General features: G+C 38.9%; 1 protein-coding gene across 5 annotated transcripts in view; it reads left to right on the top strand.

The window, feature by feature from the left end:
* The window catches only part of mcama (melanoma cell adhesion molecule a), a 73,008-nt gene that overhangs the window by 4,444 nt on the left and 52,690 nt on the right, over window positions 1-15,874 (top strand). For all 5 annotated transcript variants that reach the window (XM_088087992.1, XM_088087991.1, XM_088087990.1 and 2 more), the window contains 2 exons: window positions 910-1,051; window positions 2,934-3,074. In XM_088087992.1, coding sequence (XP_087944118.1) covers window positions 3,017-3,074 — 58 coding nt within the window. In that variant the 5' untranslated portion in view covers window positions 910-1,051; window positions 2,934-3,016. The remainder of the gene's footprint in view (window positions 1-909; window positions 1,052-2,933; window positions 3,075-15,874) is intronic.

Genomic DNA, 15,874 nt, shown 5'->3' with positions numbered 1-15,874 from the left:
TTTTTTTGTTGTGGAATCCTGGATCTACTGTCATCTTCACGCCTTAAAAAAAATCCTTCAAATAAGTAGAAAATTAAAATTTAGATGGTCACATGCCACAAAGGTTTTCCTCTTGATCTTTTGTCTGTAGAGAAGAGAAGGATCCTCTTCAGCTGCTTTTTCTGAGGTTTCTTCCATTTTTTCCTTTGTTTAGGATTGTTTTTGTTGTTGTTTTGTTTTGGGTTTTTTTCGTATCTGAATTGAGGGTCCAAGAACAAATACTCAGGATGGTTTTCAATCCCGGCTGCCCTCAGATTAATTTCCAATAATGCTTATACCTTTAAAACACCTGTAAAAGCCTGCCTGATACCAGCAGAGGAGGAAGTATTCAGATCTGTTACTTAAGTAGTTATACCACTCTGTAAAAATGCTCTGTTACTAGCAGGGGTGTTGCTAGAATTTGAGGACACTGGGGGCATAGCCCAGACCTCAGTGGGGGGTTCTTAATTTCCTAATCAATCAGTGATCATTTCAGCTGCATTTTTATATTTTCATATTGTTTGTGTGCAAAAACCTTGATTTCTAAAGAAACTAAGGTTATCAAATAAATGCAGTGGTATTATAAGTATAATATTTACACTGTGTGTACAAGTGTAGTGTAGTAGAAGCAGAAAGTGACATGACATTTTTAAAAAAGTACCATAAATTTGTACTTAAGTAAATGTACTTATTTACATTCCACCACTGTCTGATATGTTTGTAGCAGCTGGAAGGAAAATGAAAATCACAGTGTCACAGTTTCATAACATGACCCCTGCCCCACATACTGCACGTCTGGAGGCTCTCTGTGGTAAACCTATAGTCAGCTATAAATGTTCTGCAACCACGAGATGTTGGTCTCCATGTCTAATACCTGTCCCGTGTCCACAGCTGTAGGCTCATGTATGACGGAGCTGGACAGCTGGGTGACCGACTGCAGGAAGCGTCTCTGCTGCAGCTGTTAGCCAAAGTGACTCCACAGTCTGTGATGGAAACACCAGAAGCCTGCTCGCTTTACTGGAGGAAGTCCAGCGTATGTAACCTCTGCTAACCTAAACTGTGTTTTCTGCATCATGGCTGTTGTGTTGAAAGAATATTAATATTGTCATGGTTGCTTCATAAGAAGAAGAATATTAATTAGATTACATGTTTCCTGGGGAGAATGTGTGGGCGAGTTAGAAACAGCTGGAAGTTTAAAAAAAAAATTAAATGGTGGTTAAGGTTTTTATCACTGCTAGATGATCTAAAAGTGGTTGATTTTAGTGGTGGTGGTCTTCATTGGTTGCTTGCTGATTTAGAATTTATCAAGTACTTTCCAAAATGGTAGTTTGTGATTTGTGCAATGGCTTGTATCATAATTACAGAAGGTTTATTTTTGTTGTATCTTCTATAGATCATACATCACAAAGTTCATTGCAAAAAAAAAAAAAAATCAAAATATGACATATAAATTAACAAAACAAAACAAATGTAAGTCTGCAGATGCGTCTTGAGCTGTTTTGTAAACGTGTTCACAATATCCACTACACTACATCCACTATGACTTATCAACAAGCAATTTTGGTCCATAAAAGGAAAGGAATTCTTTATTTTTGTTGTTCCATTGTTTCTCTGTTGTATGCTAACTGAACCCTATTTTCATGAACAAAGATGACAAAATAGTTCATTGTAATATCTTTAAAATGGTAATGAAAGTACGGGCGGAAACAGTAAATATGCTGATATTATAATATTGGCGCCACACAGACAGTCTAGTTTTTTTAGAACCAGTTCCAAACTAAACACCAGTTAGGCAGCAGCGTTTTTGCACACCTGAGTCACACGCAGGCCTTTTTTTCTACTTAGTTTCGACACTGTGTTCAGACCCATACATAATAAAACAGTTCAGCTGGCGGTGAAAACCTGCTTAGACCTGTTTTTTTTCCATAGAGAAAACTGGTCAGGAATCAATAAGGGAATCAATAAAGAATACTGATAAGCTCAACTGATGATGGCATTGATATCAATAAAATTTTATAAAATCCCAAATGTGATAAAATAAAAAACTGTGGTATGAAAGTACAGCTTTTTATGATAAGTTCAGTTGCACTTGTTTTAAAAAAAGTGTATTAACTTTTAAAAAAGCATTTAATGCTAAAGTTAATATATTATTAGTCAGTTGTTTAAATGGCATTACATTTAGTGAAGTGTAGGACTATGTAATGACTTGTTGGGACATTGGCTTTTGACATTGGCATTGGACTTGCCTCACTTGACTTGGAACTTGTCAGTTTTGACTTGGGACTTGTCGTGCTTGACTTATGACTTCACTCAGGACTTGACTTGGGACTTGTTACTCTTGAATTGGGACTTGACTCAGAACTTGTCATGCGTGACTTGGGAGTTGACTTGCGTCTTGCCTGTCTTGACTCGGGACTTGACTTGGGACTTGTCAGATCTTGACCTCTGGTACTCTGAGGATCCTCCACTGTTGCTAAGCTCTGCTAACCTCCTGCTGGCTGCAGATACATGACAGTGGTTTCATATTTTTTATTGTAAAAAGCAAATAAGTACATTTCCCAAATGTAGCTTACTGCAGTACTTGAAAATTGAATTTCAGGCTCATGTGTTAATGGATTTATCACCTTCAGCCACTATGAAAATGCAAAATAAGTGTCCCAGTTAAATCCAGCCAACAGGCCGTGTGGTTCAGGCTAAAAGGTGTGGAGAAGTGATAAGGTGCGCTTATGATCGTGACCTTGAAGACTTTCTACCCCAGAAGAAATCTGCGTGTGAATTAGGAGTTTGTAGCATAAGAAAACACTGATAAGCTGCACACACAGAAAGCCTCCACAATAGCAGGACCCCGCCAGACTGAGACTTTAATTGAGCGCCCTCCCCTCTCCTCCTCCTCCTCCTCCTCCTCCTCTCCTCAGTCTCCTCCGGGTCTGCTGGCTGCAACTTCTCGTCGACACACCACTTCAGAGTGTTTCGGACTGGATACGAAAAGCAGCACAACATGGCTCTCCTGCAATTTCTACCGCTGTTTCTTCACGTGTGCCTCCTCAGCTGGAGCGGTGAGTGAAAACTACATTTAAATTCGCCATTTTTAAAAAAAACATTTAAGTAAAGGAGCACCGCCGTTTACTTTGAATGAGAAAACAGCGCGTGGCTTTTCTTGGATGCTCCTACCAAATGTTACCGACACGAACAAGCTTTTTAAAGTTTACCCACCAGAGCACAGTTTTCTTTGTATATAATGTGTTTTTTGGTTAATTAGGCACGTGTTAGTTGCTTTTCGCTTCGGCTGCGAATTTGAAAGCTTATTTACATACAGTGAAATAAGAGCAGGTTGAATTTGTGTAGTTTTGCACTAATTTGACACTTTTTCATGGTTATCTTCGCTTGAAAGTTGTAAAATATTTAAAGGTGCAGTTAATTACCGCGTAATTAACGGGTCAATTAACCCTCCATACGCAGCTGATCAGCATGAGCACGCATTTGCATGTGACGAGTGTATTTTTAAAGGCTTGTGTCATAAACTGTTATGCGACAGAGTCTGGGTTATAAGTTATTACAGGTTTAACAAGACTGCTGTAAACATCTGAAGAACCACAAACCGCAGGACCAGACTTAGTTTTCAAATCAGGACAAGGTTGGTTTTGAGTCTTTGTGATGTTTTTCATCAGTTTGACACAAACAATAATAGAAATGTGATGGAAGAGGCTGGTTATAGACAGAGGACAGAGCAACAGGGTAATGGCCAATATGTTTCTCTCTCTCTCTCTCTCTCTCTCTCTCTCTCTGTGTGTGTGTGTGTGTGTGTGTCTGTCTATACACCTGCATTTATGAGAACCAGTCTGGGTTTACCATTGTTATGGATATGTTCTCTTCTAGGAGTTTTAATGCTAGAATAAATTCTTGACTCATTTGAAGATTAGCTCTCCCAAATTGTTGCAGTAACAGTAAAAAATTGTGTATCCTAGTTTCTGAGAGTTCAAGGTCAAACCCTCAGATGTCTTTTTTGGGTCAGTACTAGAGAGCCAAAATCCAAATTAGTGCTGCACTATGTGAGGAAAATATGCAGTCACGTTGAATATTGTCATTTAGCTTCGGTTAATAGATATTGAAGTGTAGCTACTGAGTTCTGGACTCACACTTGCACAGTACCTGTGACTGCATGTGCAGTATATGTGTGTATTTGCTTGGGTGTTGTGGAGCTCAAGAATTTATTCATGGACAAACTGTCAACAGATTGGGACCAATAATTAGCAATTTGCCAATTATCTATACTGGTATTTAATTTTAATGATTGCCAATAAAATTAATTGGCTAAAAAGTTCAAAGAAAGTGTCAGAAGTGACAGAAAGATATACATTTTTATTGTAAAAGCATATCGGTTCCAAATATTGGTTATCAATCTCATTAAAAAATAATAATCGGTATCGGCCTTGAAAAACCAATATCGGTCGACCTCTAATAACTACCACTTGACAACTTTCCTGGTCCACTCCTCTGCTCTGGTCACCGTCACCTGTCTGAGTGCATCCTCCTTTTCTCTCGCTCTCTCGACCACACACTCGGTACATATTGAGCTTTACCCCAAAAGAGTTGATCAATGTTCATGACATGAAGACATGAAGACTGACAGTCAGAGTACAGTTTAGTCTCAGAGAGTCGAGCAAACGCAAGCAGTTTTGTCATATGAACTCCAAACAATGTCCAAAGAATCAGGTCCGGATATTCACTCACTGAAATCGCATTGTTTTGTTTTTGAAGCTGGTTTTAATAAAACAGTCTCTTGCCATTCTCTGAATTTAACAATTTCGGCTTTGGCCCTTTCTAACAGAAGTTGCTGAATCTCGTTGTCTTTGTTGGTGTCTTTGCGTAAGTGACCTTTCTTTTTTACCCTGGGATGTTTTTACTCTTATGGTTACTTGCCAGATGAATGATAAAAATGTCATCAACACACCTACTTGCTTACTGTGAATTGTCCTGACAATGACTCTCTCTGTTCACTCATGGACTCAATCAGATATTACACAGACGACTAGGAAATACTAGAGATCTGTCAGGGTAAAGTCCATTTAATGTCCACTCCAAATGATTTGGACATTTGAGTTCTCACATGCAGCTCTTCCTGGTAATGTCTAGATAAGTCCAGGGTTGTTGTAAATGTGTGAAAGTGGCTTAAATAATGATGCTCACTCCCTTACTTTTTCTGGCAAATGAATGATTATATTATATTATATAATGATGATGCCAGAAGTAACTTTTTACTGGCTCCAAGCCTTCGAGCAAGGTTCTTTGAGCAAAGTTGGAGGCTAGCTGACTGAGAGGGCGAGGGCTCTGTCTGATTGGCTAGAGAGTTTGCGCATATTGCCGCTTATCAGCAGAAATGGTGCTTACAGACAGAATGCAATTTAGAACATTGTTACTATATTCATAATTTAGTTTCACTGTCTTTCGAAGTATGCATAATGTGCAAATTGACATCACGAAAAACAATAAAAAATGATATTCTGCAGCCTCAATCCAAAAATATACAATTAACACCCAAGTAAAAGAGAGAAAAGCAGAAAATCTTAACAGTTAAGGTGCTGAAACCTTGCTGATTGATGATTAAATTGATTAATATACTAATTGTTTCAAGTCTGAGTTTTGTTTATGACTTGGTAACGTCAGGTAAGGGAACATAAGGTTTAAGGGTTGAGGCTACTTATGCAATACTAGAAGGCTAATTGGAGCTTAAACAATTAATCAAATAACAGATTAATCAACCCATTTTTAGTGTGGTTGTAAAATTGATTTTTGATGGATTTAATAATATTTAAAGATAAGAATCAAAAGTGCTCTTGAAGGCAGACACCATGTTTACTGCTGGATTACCTACAGACAATAAAATGTAAACCTTTCTTAGTCTTCATGTTGCATCTCACAATAGGACAACACTCACTCTGTCCTGACCTTAAACCTCTTTTTCTCTTAAATCCCTGTTTTTTTACCCATCAGCCTTGTCTTAATTGGGTTAACGCTATTTAATCCTCATCTCCCCTCTACCTCCTCTGGAGACGCAGTAAAGCTGTCTGTTTTTGGATTAGGTTGTTGGTTAGTGATAGAGACCCTGGCCATCTAAAGAGCTCCCAAAACAGGCTCTTGTCAAAACTGACCTCCTCCCTAATGGTCCTTGAAGGGCACTTACTCCAATACAATTTGTGGCTAAAAGCGTCTCTCCTGCATGGAAATAAACCCATCCTTAGTATGACAAGAAACTCCAACATGCTTAGCTGATGCACTGTGCACAAACCTCCTTATTGATCTCACAGACCAGTGTTCATCAGTTTGATGGGCATGTTGTGTTACAGGAATGGGCAAGTGGTCCAGGGAGTGTGGTTGCACAGTAAATCAGCAGTGGCAGATATTTACTGAACAGAAAGCAGACACATGCCATCATGAAATACTTCTACCCAACAAGGCTTTATCCTGCAGTGCTTTTCAAGACTGAGTGATCCTTAAAGTCATTTTTTTGTGTAAGATATCCTTTGCAATCAAGAATTGCATGGAAAGATCTCAGGCTGCTCTCATGCACTGTTTGTATATATGTTCCTCCAAAGAGTAATGCACCATAATTCGAATATATATAACCAACATCATCATGAGCCAGTAATTCCTGTATAACTCACATAACTGGGAAGGCAGCGACGACATGATGTTCTGATGGAGGTAAATGAGGCTGTAGTACGAAGAACTAGTAACTTTTAGTTAGTCCCCAGTAGGGCGGAGTGTCTCCCTGAAACACTCCCAACTTTGCAAGATCATGTGGGGACTTGTCCTTTTAAGTAAAACAGCTTATGGACTAATTGCCCTTAAATGTTGGTGATATTCTGGCTTCAATAAATCCCATTTAACGCCCCAAATCACCATTAAATTGGTTCCACTAACAAGCATTGTCTGTGTGGAGCCTGATAGGTCTTTCTTTTCTGTGCCAGAGAGCTCCATTGTTGTCCAAAAACAACTAAAAACAAATCAGTGAGCCACACTGTTGCGCTGGGTGACAACAGGCTCCTTTATTGCCATGAAAGACCAGAGTCTCACTTCTGCAATAAATCCTCAAATGTGTATTAATCCACAGCTGAAAATAGTCCCTTAGAAATGCAGCATTTTGTCCCGTTTGTGTAACGTTTGCTAAAACCCACTATAACCAACTGTTTTAAGAAGTACTGAGCCTTTAAAAAATAGATATATAAATTCATGACTTGTTACTAAAAACAATACGTCGTCATTAGGAACAAACAGGCATGCGGCTGAGAGACGTTCTCTTAGTCAGAAAGCAGATGGACTAACACATGCTGGTGTGCTTTTTCCCTTATAATAAGAAGTGGGAGGAGTGAAAATACAATACTCATAGCTATACATCCTTTACCTTACCTCAGGCAGTGACTGATACAGCAGCTGATTGTGAGATGTTTTAGGGGTTGGTTGACATTTTGACAGTGTTTGGACTGACACTATTCAAGACAGCTTTGGTATCAGCCATAAACAAAGCATTGTGTCTCTCATGAGAAGACATTTCAGCAGCTCTCCTAATGGCAGACCATCAGAGCCAGGGGATATCGTGGCTTACCACTTTTTGTTGAGTGAAGCCTCTAAGAGACGACTCACTTCATCCTTGATGGAGAGCTTTCTGATTCTTGCTGAAGTTGTTTGAGGTTATTCTTGTTGAGGGTGTGGAGTATTTCGCTGTGGGATTTCTGCTCATTTCACAGTCTCCTTGTTGATAGAATCAATGCACAACTGAAGGGCTGTAACTTTGATATCAAGCCACCTGGAGGTTGTCGTTCATTAATATGTGACATTTTTAATTAGTGCAGAAAAAGTCGAGAAATATATTAGCTGATTAAAAGAAAACTACGATTGCCATCATTCAAGTAATTTATCAAGCAAGAAGACAAAACCATGTGTTGTTTCAGCCTCTGAAGTGTGAGGATTTTCTGCTTTTCTGATTTATTTCATCATCAGTTAAATATCTTTGCGCGATTTGTCAAATAAAACAAGCTATTTGTTGATGTAGGCTTGGGCTCTTGGACAATTTGAAGACATTTACTCCTTTTTCGGAGCAGAGGAACTTTTTCGTAGTTCTAAGAGTCCTTTTTGTTGTGTCTACACCACAAGAACAAGGAACAATCATGGCTCATAAAACGCCGTTTTGAGGGACTTTTTCGGCCCCTTTTTCAGAGTAGCTACTCTCCCTGCACAAACGAAACTATGAGTGATGTAAGTGTGCATTAATTGGTTGAACGTGGCTAATGCAGCACAGGCAACTGCCACAAAAAACCTGTTTGTGTAAACAAAGTGCAACACAAAACACCAGTCATGTTGCTGCACCAACTGCTTGCAGACTTATGCCACTTTGGCGTTCCTATCTGTGGTGTGAATGCATACACAGAGTTCCCACGGAGCCTTGAAAAGCCTTTAAAGGTATTAAATTAATCAGTCTATAAATAAGTCCTTAACTGGTATTAAATTGTTTTGAATCAATATTTCAAAAGTCTTACAAAATGCTAAGACATGTGATGTAGGATTTAATGAATCTTCTTTTTTCTGACATTGCGTCATAAAATCTGAAGATAAGTGGTGGTATATTGTTTTTAAATAACTTACAGAATTTAACGTCACACATATAAGAGAGACAAACCAATAACACTAATATACATTTACAGCATCCAGTCAAATGAAAAATGACCAAACCCTTTTCAAGGAATAGATAGTTATACATTGTTTTTTTGTGTGTTTCATTCCATAAGGTACTGGTTGATTTTTGCTTTATCAGCATTTGAGGATGATCATCTAACTTTTTACTTTGGGAAGACAAAATAAATTATGTTTTATATTAAAGTAAATATTTGAGCAAAATTGTCCCTAACTCTAAGTAGCCAGTGCTAGGGTTAGGGTCCATGTTTTTTTTTTTCTTTTTTTTCCCCATAAATAGTGGTTATTGTAAAATTGGTTTCATATTTCATCCCAAGTAGCATTAAAAAAGTCTTAAAAAGTCTTAAATCTAATTTGCCTTAAGCTGAAGGAACCCTGAAACAGAAAAATGCCTTATGGATAGATAAATAATCCATGAGAACAAAGATTATAAACATCATATTTTAGTTTTAAACAATGTGCTATGACTGTGTAGTGCACTTTAACATACATGTTCAGCGTTCACCATTGTTATTATTCATGGTGGTTCATATAGACTTATTGATATTCTAGAATAAAAGTAAGTGATGCATTTCATTTGATTAAATCATCTAAACTGCCAATCTTATAATTGAGATATTCAAATTGTTTGTGACCACAAGGTCAGACTTTAATAAGAGAAAACCACACTTATTCAAATATGAAGATTAATTTGTGGCTGCACAACCAGACCCAAACTATTAATGTTTGGTTAGATTCTTTGTCTTGTTTACTCATGCATATTTATAAATGCATTATATATAGGAAGAGTTTTTTTTTGGCTGTGAGAGTTGAAACGTCATTAATCATTCATTATTGGCCGGATAAGAAAATGTGTTTTTAGCAAGTGAAGTAGTGAAGTATCCAGAAATGAGTCAGAGGCTACCCCAGTGAGTTGATCTCCTCGTGTAAATACTGGCTGGTCTCCCTGACCTCATCTTCATCCGTCTCTGTGGCGGGGCGCCTGAGAACGCCTTCGCTCTGCCGCTGCAGGGCTCGTCTGCATGTAGCAGGAAGTGTGCAGCTGTTGGCTGCAGTTGTTCGTGTGGGATTAGTGCATTTGCCTGAGTGATAGCCAGGCATGACAGCCATATAATCTAATGTATTGGCTCATTGTTTTCATTAAAGAGAGTGCGCTGTTTGATCCCTGTGGCATTATAATGGTGCCTCGCTGTAGCATTAGGCATATGTAAGCTAATTCAAGTAACATGTATGTCAGCACGGCGGAGGCTCAGATCCGGTGCATCCCACTGAATTAACTCTTTTCATTACTTTCACCGATTATTCAAGCCTGTAAGCATTTCTCTACATGGACAGCACTAGACTTAAAAACCAGAGACCAGGGTGAGCATCATTTGTTCCATGTTAGCTTCAGACTATAAAAATGTTAAAGAAAGATGCTTTTGTTAAATACCTCAAGGCAGCAGGTCCACTTACATTGACCCTAATATTCCACTTATAATCAGAATAATCGCCTAATCGGATTAAAAATGCCTCATGATACCACCTCAATCAGAAGAGACCTGATAGGAAGGGGTTTCATTTGATTGAGAGGGGTCCCGTAAACCTTTGATAATCCGTTCAAGGGGAAAATATTAGTGCCTTATAACCATGTAAACCCTTAATCTAATCTGTTTTTTTTCTGGTAGCCTCTTCCCCTTCTGTTGTTTGAATGAACTGAATTTTCTCAATAAGGTTTGAAAAAAAACCTAAACAAATCAAATGTATTGGGCCAATCACATGTTGCATTGCAATTGGCTGCGAGCAAACCATACAAATAGTATGTTTTTCTAGATCTCGGTACAAAAAAGATTGCAGGCATCATGTCACAAAAGAAGTTTCGACACTTCTTGGCACAGGGTTATTTCAGTCTCCATACCATAGAGGCTGCCAGTACCCAGGCCTAATGCAAATGCACATCTTATTGGATCTCTTTAAATGGAGTCCATGTTAACAATTGTGTGAAGAAAGATCGTCCATCTTATTTGACCAGTTTTATCTTTTGGACTTTGATTGTATGTATTGTTATTACCCTTTTTAGAATGGCCTGTTCATTCATTGATATATGCTTTACAATGGATGTCAGTAAAAGAAAAAATGATGACTGAAAAGAAGTATTGTCCATGTAACTGCAGCCAGTGTTGACTGATCAATGTGGAACCAAGACCACCTTTTTTCCCTTACCTTAACTAAGTGCTTTGATTTGCCTTAACATAACTATAAAAACATTCCACTTGAATTTTATCTCCTTGAATCCGCTGAGCTGCTGCAAATTAACTCAAACTGGCAAAACTACTTGTATTACCTCGCTCTTAAAAGCACTTGTTTGGTGTTTGTTGTGTCAGTCTTTGGTTTAAAGCCTTCGCACGCTCTCAAGATCCCAGACAAGTTGTTGAAAATCAAAGCTGTAGCTGTTTAGCTGGCAGGAGCAGAGCTGACATTCTCCCTTAAGCCTGAATTGAAGGGTTTTCAATGGCCTTGTCTTTGCATGTGGAGTGTATCTGCAGTCAGCGGATGGTTGATGTTTAAGAGGGATTTTATATCCAATAGCTGCCTCTGTAGTTTGATCTCTGGCCTGCTGGGAGGGAGTTTCTCCTGTATTGACTACATCTCTGGTGCTGAAGAACTGCCCCGGCTGGTGTGTTATTCAAAGCACATCATTCAACAAAGTGAAAAATCTATACAGTGAAAAATCCACCTGAGAGGAGATAGGACCTGTTTTAAGGAGAAGGAGATGGTTTTTTAAGCAAACTCAATCAAGAAGAGGAATGTAGGAAATTACTCATGGGACGAAGGAACATTGTGTACATTCAGGTGGTGAAGAGCTCGTCATGGAGTCGTGCCAGAGTGCTAAACTTTTATCACCAACATGAACAATGTCTCCCTCACCACACTTTTTTTGTATTTATTTTTAAAAGTGCTGCAGGGTTTCACATCAGTTTTTTTTTGCTCATTGCACTGGGAGAGTGCTGAGAGGTTGTTTTTTTAAAAGGCCTCTTTGAATCCTAAATATTGGATTTGGCTGCACTGCTTGCTCTGGATTGATTGTTTGTATACAGTGTTGTAAAAGCAGTGTGATGAATGTTGTTGCCCTGGTTGGGTATTCTATAATATCATGATATCGTGCCATAAGACGATGATATCCATCCATACTGTATGACAGCCAGTCCTGACAAGACACTCCTCCCACGGTGTTTACATGTATCAGTATGAGCTACAAACAGAATACACTCAGGCTGCGTAGTAGATTTACCCAGATGTTGTCTGGAGAAAAGCAGTTTCACAGGGGTCACAGGGGTCACAGGGGTCCGTGTTTAAAACAGCAAAACTATATCTAAACATCTGTTTACAAACTCTCACACAAATCCAATCCAATCCATCCATTTATCCAGTTGTAAGCTCATCACTTCTCAAGCACGTTTTATTGCTAAAATGTTAATATTTAAATACTTCTGCATAAGCAATGCAGTATTGCTTATCCGCACTTGACTGTTTATAATGAAGTGTTTTTGTGTTTGGGGTGATTGTTTGCTCTGAGTCACATATGGGGGCGTAACTGATATACAAATGAGGATAACAACATGTTTTTTTTACATCTAAATTGGCGATTTATTTTGACCAAACAGGAGCTGGTGGTTGTTGGAACAATGGACTTATTAACTAGATTGCTAACAAGAGTAACAGTTTGGATGAGTTTTGTTTCTGCCTAGTTTGAATGTTTTGTGTTTTTTATGAGTTAATGAGGCAATTAAGTCTCGTCAGTCCTCCTTGACTGAGAAAAAGCTGAGTTCAAAAGGTGCACAGTTGTATTTCTCTGTTTAATAAGGAAGATAGGTGTGAAAATATAACAACTCTTAGCATTTTGTGTGTTTCTATTGTGTAATTATTAGCCTGAAAAGCCGTTGGGAGGTGTGTATGTGTGTGTGGGCGACTGGTTTGCACCACACACTTTCAGGAAGGTATGAAATACTGGCCAAGCCTAAGTAGCATAACATTGACTTCCTCTAATATTTCACTTGGCACCGGATCACACACACCTGGACAGTCAACAACACCAAATAATTTGAACTGGCTAACGCAGGATCATAAACAGCGTCTCACCTGGAGTCCAGGCAGAGAGTGTTGTCAAGTACATTAAAACCCCAGAAGCATTTTGAATCTATAATATCCACACTAAAAGCATGCAGCTGATTAATTACCACACTGTGAGCATAAGATGTGATCAATCAGTCATTGTCACCTCTGCTGAATCATGCAGATCCTGATGTGTCTCATCTCATGATCAATTTAGTAATGAGATGACGGCATGTTCTTTTTCTCTTTAGGTTAATGTTAAATCACTTTTACAAACTTACTTTTACTGTTAAACTTGTGTATTTCAGCTTTTTTCAGTCATGAGGCAAATATATCAACATTTTTCATCACATCAGGATTAATTAATGGTATTATTATGAGTTGCAAGTGGATATTTTTTTTTTGGCTAAAAGCAACAATAAATAATTTTTCGTGTGTAAGAAAAGCTCTAAAGAAGATTAAAGATAAATGCATAACAGGATGGAGTAAAACATGTAAACAAAGAAGCATCCTGTGGGCCAAATCGATCATTTATAAGCTGAGTGTATTTATATTTAGTTTCCTCACTGCAGGAACATCTTTTGTCACGTATTGTTTTCACTAAATATCCTACGTGCATATGCGAAACCGTGCTTATATTCATGGCTGTGCAAATGTATCTGCAATAAGACAGTCCTGTTTTCCTCAGTTTTAAAATAAGACATTCATTAGTAGTATTTCAGTCTTGAGCAGATTTGGCCATTTGTCTCTCAACTCTGCTCAGGCAAAATTGGCCATCTGTACATGACGTCCCTTCATATTTAGAAGGCCCATCTGTGGGACACATGGCACTCTCTTGGGCCGCAATCCAAGTCTTGGCAGTGGTCCCATCAGTGCCACAGGGAGAGACAAAAAACCTCCAGTATCGCCTTCATTGAGAAGCCTTTCCTTCCTCTTTCTTCCACTTCTCTCCCTCTTCGGTCTGCAAACAGAGCTTAACTAGCAGCTGCACACACCTGACGCCCAATCCATCGGACAAGGCACATTCTGCTGTGGGGGCAACAAGCAGGGGCTCATGTTACACAGAAATCGTACACCACAATGGTCTTCGGCTCCTTCCCGCCTTTTCTGAGCCGTGTCCCCCCCCGTCCTGTGTCTCCTCACACACCTCTCTCATGCCCCCTCCTTTGCCTTTTCTCTTTTTTTTCAGTGCAGTGGACAGAGCCTGGGAATATTTACTTTGCTCTTGTGGTCGTCAACAGTTGTGACTGAAAGAGCAGCAGCACACAGGGAAGAGTAATATGCAAATAAAGGCTCAGATGTACTTAATACATGTGTGACATGGTGCTGGAGTGATGAAGCTCACCATCTTCGGTCTGTTTAGTTTTCATCCACTGTGATCTTTGTTAGCGTTCATCAGAATCTTTAAATTAATGTCGTGTTTCTTATTTGATCAAGCTTTGGCACATAAAGCTGGCACTACATAACATACCACCCACGTGGAAAGCCTACCAAAACAGTTCCTTAGAAACTGGAAGACGGTACTCCTTAAGTGTCCAAAACAACAAGAACAGGAGATCCTGATGCCAAAGAAAATCTGATTCTGATCTGATTTCAGAGCAGCTTATTTTTTGGCTCTTTAGGTGTTTTTCTTTCACCTGGCGTTTTAGAAGCTGATGATCATGTAGTGAGGTACACATCTGTACGAGGGATGTCAGTTTTGGTTAAATTTGTTTTTGACTGCCCAAACCCATTAACCGGTAACTCACAGCTTAATTTTTAAGGAAAAACAAACAAAAAAACACAAAATCACATGAAATGTAAGAGGCACCAGGGCTAACATAAACGCTAAAAATAATCTGTATACTTTATCACTGAAGTGGAGTTTTTCCAGCTGAACTGTCTGTCTCACCACTAAGTGTTAAAAAAGGACTCCTGAGAAAAATCGGATATACTGGACACCTTATAAGTTAGGTCTGGGGTTGATGATGTCATAATGTAACGTGACTGACATTAAATGTCTCTGGAGGGCTACATGTGAGAGCCTAAAATTAACGCTAGCTGTCTTGCTGGTTCAACAAGGGCTCCGGTGTGATCGTATCCCCTTCAGAAGCTTTGAAATCCAGCCCTGAACTGACACTCTTCATTCATCATTTATCCATATTTCCATGTTGAAACAGTTATGGTTGTCAACTGTCCCCAATAGCCGTAAATGATGCCTTTATCGAACCAATCAGGCTGTTTTTCTGACTTATCGACCAATCAGAGGCAGTGTTTTGGACTGTGTCTGTCAGTGGCTGTTGGGAATGTGATGGGGAAAGGGCTGAGATGTGCCGGGTTGTCCCCTCCAGGAATTTACACTAGAAGATGCGTCACGGTGCTGCCAGATCAACACCGGTAGCAGCGAATCTCTCTAAAGTTGCTAGTGGAGTGTTTGTGTGAATGCAGCTTTACCTACAGACCAAGATGCAGAACCGGTCGAAAGTATTTACGATGGCAAACTGATTAACGATAAGATGAGAAAACATTTCTTCAAATGTTTAACTAATACTTGACCACGATATGCACTGAGTGGACCTTTCACAGTTGAAATTTAAGTTAAACTTCTAAACTGCACTCACTGAAATGATGACATCATGGAAAATGATCTTAAATATATCTTTGGTGTTTCTACTGCAGTTTCTTGTAACTTGTTCACTGAATACACCCAGATACTCAAATGGCAAGCTAATATCTGCCAATAATTTCAGTTATACATTTTATCTCTTGGCCTCTAATTTTGACAAGTGCAGTGGCACATCCAAATGGAGGGTAATTACACAGAAATTAAAATAATTTTCAAACTTTTTAGATATATATTTATACTAAAAGCACTTCAAGCAAACATCACCAGAGTAACTCAGCCTTTATTACAGAGTGAATTTACCCTTATGTCAGAGAGGCTGTTGAGTAATATGTTGCTGTAAAATGGTCCTTAATGCTCCTTAATGAACTCTCTTCACCTCTGGTCGGTTGAAATATTCCCCTTTTAAATCCTGAGGGGTATAGGTGTGTGAAATGTGACCACCGCAGTATGTCAGTGGTTGAGTTGTCTCTT

The sequence above is a fragment of the Plectropomus leopardus genome, chromosome 15, assembly GCF_026936395.1.
Source record: "Plectropomus leopardus strain MGB_pleo_1.0 chromosome 15, ASM2693639v1, whole genome shotgun sequence".
Taxonomy (NCBI): domain Eukaryota; kingdom Metazoa; phylum Chordata; class Actinopteri; order Perciformes; family Serranidae; genus Plectropomus; species Plectropomus leopardus.
This window is presented reverse-complemented; position numbering and strand designations above follow the sequence as displayed.